Raw genomic sequence first — 7,510 nt, 5'->3', positions numbered from 1 at the left:
GCTGCTTATATACATGAGCCAGCAGTGTGTGTTTTTACTTCTTTGCTGCTTCGAGAGGGCTTGCTATACAGCAACTAAAATAGAATAGAATAGAATAATTTCATCCATGTGAAAACAACATGAATTTATAAAGCTCTCAATAATTCTTGTGCAGCTAAGATTTCTATGTAGGCATTATCTTGCATTTTGCATCCCCAAATTTAGATATAGGTGGAAAGGAAGCCACACTCCCCCCCACCCCCACCCCCAAGGCTTTGAAATGCTCAATACACTGTAGAATCTTTGACAAGTAGGAATGGAAAAGCAAAGGAGAAAATTATAAAGTGGTCAAGGAGGAGGCAACCCCTTACTCCTCCCTATAAATAATTGGCCATTCAAAGCTAGAGGGCATACACCTTAGAAAATAGGAATTTCTTTGAATTCTTTTCACTGCCTTTATATTCTCAAAATCGTATTTCCATTCTTGACAGTTTTATCCAAGCAGATCTTGGCAATGTTTGAGTGATTTATTTATCGCAATTCCTGGTGACAGCCACCACTTAAGTCCAAGAGTAATGCAACAGGCAGTATCAATTGCTTCCCAAGTATAAATGGACAAAGGTGCTTTTTGAAGGCCATGTCTCTGATTTGGCAGACACTTCTCTTAGTGAACAAGAGAAGGCAGTCTACAGTTGAGAGGAAGATATAGAACTAGACTGCAGTCTTCTCCACTTTGGGTACACAACTATGCTTATTCAGAGGTACATAATTTTATGGTGCACACTAGCTACAGTGCCCCATATATACTCTAGGCCTACAGTGCAACTGTGCAACCTGATCCCTTACTCTGATTCAAATCCTCTGAAATTTTTGGATCCACTTCCAGTAAGTATGCATTTTCAACAGCCAGGTTTTACAAGATGTTTTGTGTTTACTACCATGATTAACACATTGCCATGGCTAACACATTGCATTCTCCTATTTCTATTTATTTAGCTATTTCCATGGGCCTTAAAAAAACAAACTGGAGGTTTTTATTTTCCTCTTTAAAAAGGTTTAAATTATGGCACATTATCTAACCTGGGGGAAGCCACATTGTGTTGCCAACTCCAGCAATCATCTGTGGCTCAAAGCTTCTTTCTTCCTAATTCTATATCCATGTTTTTTAACTGCTACATTCACCTTCTATCCTGAATTAACTAGAAATAACAATTATGCATGATATATATGTAGGGGGAACTCTCAATTATTTTATTTTCTGGGGTACCACTTGACAACTTCACATCCAAACAGCATGCACAGATTTTCAGTTGAATGCTTCTGTAAATGTATACTTAGTGCAAACATTAGTATCTCATATGAATAGGAATCACTCCTAATGTAAGGTAAGGTCAGATTCAGTCACATGCTGGATCAGTGGCTTTGTAGCAACCTACACTTAAATCACTGATGGAGCAGTACATAATGCAAGAATGCTGGTCCCAATAGCATGGAAAGAAATAAGAAACAAATACAATGAGAAACAGATGTTGCTACATTTCCGGGTACTCGATATCAAATTCTGAGTTCCAGTGATTGAGAACCAATCCAGTGTTGAATTAAAAACGAATTTCTATTAAGAAGCAAACAGTAGGGTGCAAACCGCAGACGAAAGGGAAAGCAAAATTGATTTTTGTACATTCTAGCTGTAGTCTGCTTGTTTTTTAAAGCGCGAGAGCGCACGCGCGTACAGACACATATACATATACACACTCCCACGATGCTTACTTGTTTTTTTCTAATTTTAAACTGACCTGGGCTAAGTGAACATACAATTGAGAAAGACGACGAAGAGTTATCAAACATTTTCATTACACCCCGTGCCTCCCAGTACTTAGCTCCGGAAAAGTGAGCGGGGCCGCCCGCGTCCTAACTATACCGACAAGAAAATCCCGGAGAGTAGAAGTGATTGGAGAGAGGGAGCCGGGAAGGAAAGGCGGGGGAACAAGCGGATAGGCGATTTTGCGATTGCTACTCGAGCAAGCGCGAACATTCACCAGCCAGGGTGCGCTGGCGCGAGGCGCGCCCTCTCCCTTCCCAGTTCTCTTTAATTCAGCTCCTCCCCCCGTGGTTGTGGCTTTCCCTTCCATCAAAAGCCCGATCAGCAACGCCAGTCTTTTGGTGGGGGGCGGGAATCCGAAAGAGAGAGAGAGAGAAGGAAAGAAAGAAAAAGAAAGAAAGAAAAGAACACCACTTTTCCCTTTTTCTCTCAGCTTCAAATAACGGCAGTGTCGAAAACTTCTGTGGAGTTATTGGCATCTTCCTCTAGATTAAAAAATAATAAAACGATTAAAAAAAAAATCTGCAGCCTCCCCTTTCCAACTTGCGTCCCATTTTGTTCTTTCCCCTTTTCCTCATTCGCACGCAAACCAGGGTTGCTTTGTTTTGCTTTCCCCGGCCGTATCCTAGGCAATGGGAAAAGTTACTGGCTGGTACCACGGGTGGCATTTCGCTTTGCTCGCCGCCCGGACCTGGCTTTTGATCCTTACTTTTGGCTTTATCGGAGCAGATCTCACTTGCCGATCGTGTCGCTGGCAGGTGCAACTGCAGCCGCAGCAACCAGCGCAAGGATTATTAATGAACTTCAGGACGGCACTAGGAGGCGACGAGGCCGGAGAGATACCTGTGGATAAAAGAGGTGAGAAGCCCACGGACCGCGGGCAAGAGGCGGCGGATGCCGGGGGTCCCGTCTCGGCTGCTTCTGCTGGGGAGAAACGTGTCGGGATGGGATCAAAGGGTTGGATGGGACCGAGCACAGTGACCGGCGAGCTCCCAGAATTTTCCCTGATCCGCCCCAGACTATCTCCTCCGGGTGTTAACAGGACCACCCGCAAAAAGTTAGCCTCGGCTCCCGCTCGCTTTCCGTCGGGGAGCGGAGGGCGCCGGGGGGCCCCCTCGGAGACCGGCCGCGTGGCCAGATCGGCGCTCCTGGGCCGGCGGAGAAATAACCAGAACGACCGGAGGAGGCGGACGAGTCGGAAGCCCAGAGGAGCTCCGGCTGAAAGAGACGCGCAGCTGGAGAGCAGGGCGCGGGCAGCGCCGGAGCATCTGCTGGCAAAAGCCACGCGCTTCCGACAGGAAGAACTCAAATTGACGAGCACGACCTTTGCTCTCACTGGAGATTCGGCGCATAACCAAGCCATGGTGCACTGGTCGGGCCACAACAGCAGTGTGAGTAGCCGTAACAATCAAGCAACAGACCACAGTGCACAGGGCAGGGAGATGGCGCTCTCCCAGGAAGCATCAAATCCCTCCCCTCTTGTTGCTTTCGAGCAAGATGTAACTAGCTTTCCCTTCCCTCTGTGCTGAGATGATGATGGTGATGATGATGATGAATGCAACATCAATTAGTCGTAATAGCATTTGGCTTTCTTTGGGGGAGTTTCTTTTTCTTTCCTTTTTACAATCTTGTATTTGTTGTATCTGAAGTAGTTCCCCGAGACTTCCTTTTCCAAGCAGAAAGTTTCCTGCTCCACTTGGTACTGCCTTGAATTGTATTTACCAACAGATACAAATTTAAAAAGAAAACCTGGTCTTTGTGTAGGCTAAGGCTTTCTGAGATTACTAGGATAAAAATGTGTGCTTGCCTGGGATAAGCAAAGCAGACGTAGGGGAACAAATGTCAAAATTTAAAGATGAGTAATGGAAATGTAATAAAGACTCCTGTTAGGAACTGAAGCTCTCTATCAGCTGAGTGATGAGTACTGATTGCTATCAACTCTTCTGTTATATTCTGACTATCCATTCCTGTTCAGAAGAGGTTTATCTTTTGTTTCTGTCCATGAATAAGCCAATCTTTTCTTTGTCTCTTACACTTTCAAACTTCAGGATATTAACTGCTTTTAGAAAATGTATACAACTGTCTTCCTTGTGCTCGGACACTAGATCAGAAAGTGTTTCTCGTATGTATGGTGTCACCAGTTCGTTATTTCCCTAGCTTTAATTTAATATAGGTTGTCACTAACAATCAAGGATCAGTGTTGATCAGAGGCATACCACTGTTATAATCTCCTTCAAGACTGCCCCTAATTCCTTTCCCATTCCTCCAAGTCCCTTAAAAGAGTGCAGGTTTGCAAGTCAAGGCTCAGTCAGCATGTACCTTTAGTGGTTTCTATTCATTTGAGTAGAAAACCAGCATTGCAGGATGATTTTTGTCTCACCTGTAGTCCTTGGGTTTATCCCTGTAGCTCAAATGAGGTGTTTTCTCTCCTCTGTATGTCTGATAATCCAACTCTTACACTGTAAGTTCTTTACAAAAAGTAATTCTAGCTTTCCAAGGTGTCTTGTGCTGCTGTAATGAAGACTAATCCAACTGAATAGAGCTAGATGTTTAATAATACTGTTTTGCAAATTGAAAAATCTTGTTTTTTGTGAGAACTAGGATAATGCAGGCTGGGGCTCTACTGTATATATAATAGAACTCCCTGGGAGTTAGCATTCTAAAAGAAATTAAAGGGAGTCAAAGAAATAGAAAAGAGACCAAACCAAAACTGAGATAAAGTTGACTCTTATTTGTGGGATAGATTATTCACAGCCTTTTTTGTTCCTGTCATTTATATTCATTTTTATTATTGTCACCTTTTGCTTATTGTAAAAAATAGAGGTTAGATATCTGACCATTAGAAAATCCTTTTTGTATGTGTGTCTATTAATTTTACTGTGATCGTTTAGTATTCATGTGGATGTCACCAGCACTTCTAGTAAAGTTAGACCTCATTGACTAAACTCTAATCTCATAAGCTTTTCAAGAACTTTTTAATCAAACCATACAAGCAAAAATCCTGCTTCCCTTGTAGGTTTATAGGACCTTTCCCCTTTTTACTTATTTTGTCTATCAAATGTCTGATACAAATCCATTAAAATCAATCCACCTTGAACTGCAAACTTCTAAAGCTGATAGAACAAGTTTGTCATTGCTCAAACAAAAAATGTCCTCATGCCTTACAACTTACAAGTTGCATTAAAACCTTGAAGACAGCAGATTATGCATATACTTTACATTAAAACAATGTATAATTCTGATTATTACTAGAGTTACAATTTGTCAAATTTCTTATTTCCCTTCATTGCTCATTTCCAAGTGAGTTGGGGGAAAGTTCTTCAGTTAATTGGCTGTGTCCTTTAAAGCATAAAGTGTTTGAAGGTATTTCTACATAGATGATATCAATCTTTCCTTTTCTAGTTGTGTCCTGTATTTGTTCTCTAGGTACTCAGTATACTGCAGTGTGTGGATGGTGTAACTGAGAGCATCAGCCATTCATGTAATGGTTTCTCAGTGAATAAAATGAAAATGGTGCTGAGTCATTCTGTTTGGCTAGGCTTTTATGATATCTACTACAATCTTAAATGACTTTGTTTCTAAAGTGAAAGTTAGTGACATGTTACCCCACATTTCTTATTATGTAAAGATTTTAAAATAAAATTCATTGTTGGCCACTTTTATCTACACAATTAGGACCATGTGAAAGGATTAATTTATACATCAAAACCAAAGCTGAGCTTTGTATCAGTTGCTGAACAGTTGTTTTGTCTCTCCAACCATAAATTACATGCTTAGTTTGACATGCATCAGAAGTCACAGCAGCACCAGCAATGATGCAGTCTGGAATTTGCTTCCCTTCTTAACACATGCTTTTTTTATATATCTCACCAGGTCAATCCACATTCAGACCCCATTTACTAGTTGTCCATCCTGACAATAGTTGTTGTTCAACATTTATCCTTACGTTAATGCAAATGAAATGCGATTATTTGTATTCTCATTTTCCAGACATTTTAGGGAATTTTTGATGCATTTGGATAAAGTGTGCCTGGAAAATATTTTATTATCTTAAAACAAGGGTTGGTTTTGAGATGTGATTTGTAAACCATCCCTATGGAAAAACCACACTGGTTTAGATTAAATTTCTATCTTGCCCAGTATTTGGTTCCCATAGGGGCCAACCAGTGCTTATAAGAAATTAACAAGCAAGACCTGAATACAGTAGCACTACACCACTCAAGTTTCCCAGCAACTGATATTCAGAGGAATAGTGCTTCTTTCACAGGACATAATATATAGTTATCATGACTAGTAACCATTGACTGTTTTGTCCATCATGATTTTTTCTAAGATACTCAGTTATATGGCTATCACTATTTTTCTGGTGGTGAAATTGAGAGGCTAGTGGTGGAGTTTAATACATTTTTAGTATCAGTGATTAACCATAGCTATCTATAAAACACATGGGATTAAAGAGAGAGATTCTGATGAAATAATGAGACTCCCAGACAGTTAGCTTTGGAAATTTCCCCTGGATAGAGAAACATGAGGATTTGGATTTACTGCTTCCCAAGTAGTAGAACTGACTCTAAGGTTTACATAACTATTTGGCTGACAAAAGGGACCCAGAGGAAGGAGAGTGTTTAAGAAACCAGGTGTAACTTTCAAAGTTCGTGAATCAAATCTAACTAATCTGTTTTTTTTTTTTTTTTGAGTGATATTAGGCAAACCTCATGAATGTGTGTATGTGTAAGTTCAGGAAGAATTAAAAAAAAAGAATTTTAAAAGCTATGATAATATCTGTGAGGGGTTCTTTTTTGGCAACTTTGAATGATAAATATAATTAATGGCCACTAGCTATTGCTACTGTCCACAGAAAGTCTGCATTTGGAGAAATCTATATGTAAACCCTATTTCAGCCATAGACTTTGAAAATATCATATCTCTTGATGTAGCCTATCTCAAATGGAGGAAAGTGTGTATGTGAAATCCTTGGAAGAAAAGTGAGGCCACAAGTGTAATAAAGCTGTATTGATCAGATCTCATATTACAATGCTTAAAAGAAGGATCTGAGCGTTTAACTACTATATAATGGTTCAGAATAGAAATCAAAGATATGCAAGAATAGATCTTCAATTACTACCTGCCATCTAGCCATTAAAGACTCACAAATGTCAGAGAAGATGGTAGTAATTATTGAAAGTTACTAGGAAGAATATATGTGTGTTGTGATTGGATTTGCTTTTCTACTGGATATTCCTTTGCAATTAAATGTTGACATTTATGCATGCCTTCTTTGAGGGGATAACAGCTCATAACTATTTAAGAGTCTAAAAAAGAGATAGTAGCTACTGTTTAATTTTTTTCATCAGTAGAAGAGCTATACTTTTGAAACTGTTTCTTTATACTTTTCAGATTCAAGCATGATTTTCAGGCTTCTTTGGAATTTCACATGTCTAACAGTTATACTTAAGTTGTCCAAATCACTTTGATTAACAAACAAAATCAGAATGAGATATTTATGCCTCATCATGATGCCCAAACAATATATTCCAAAATGATTAAGGTATTTCTGTAGGCCTGACCAGGCTTCCAAAGGTCCTCCTCAGAGGAAGAGCACAGCTAGCACATTCATTGGCTCCCTTGCCACTCCTTCATTTCTGTTGTCCAGTTCTGTTGACAACCATGCATTTCAAGGGAAGTCTTCTGTCCTGTGGTGTCTGACTACAA

The 7,510-nt window shown here is 40.1% G+C and overlaps 1 protein-coding gene across 1 annotated transcript in view; it reads left to right on the top strand.

Annotated features, from left to right (window-relative positions):
* The first annotated feature begins 2,202 nt into the window (after positions 1–2,202).
* The window catches only part of SORCS1 (sortilin related VPS10 domain containing receptor 1), a 438,448-nt gene continuing 433,140 nt past the window's right edge, over positions 2,203–7,510 (top strand). Inside the window, exon 1 of the mRNA XM_063307130.1 lies at positions 2,203–3,189. Coding sequence (XP_063163200.1) covers positions 2,431–3,189 — 759 coding nt within the window. The 5' untranslated portion in view covers positions 2,203–2,430. The remainder of the gene's footprint in view (positions 3,190–7,510) is intronic.

This window comes from Candoia aspera, chromosome 6 (genome assembly GCF_035149785.1).
Source record: "Candoia aspera isolate rCanAsp1 chromosome 6, rCanAsp1.hap2, whole genome shotgun sequence".
NCBI classification, from domain to species: Eukaryota; Metazoa; Chordata; class Lepidosauria; order Squamata; family Boidae; genus Candoia; species Candoia aspera.
The sequence above is the reverse complement of the archived record's forward strand: the minus strand, read 5'-3'. Positions and strand labels throughout refer to the sequence as shown.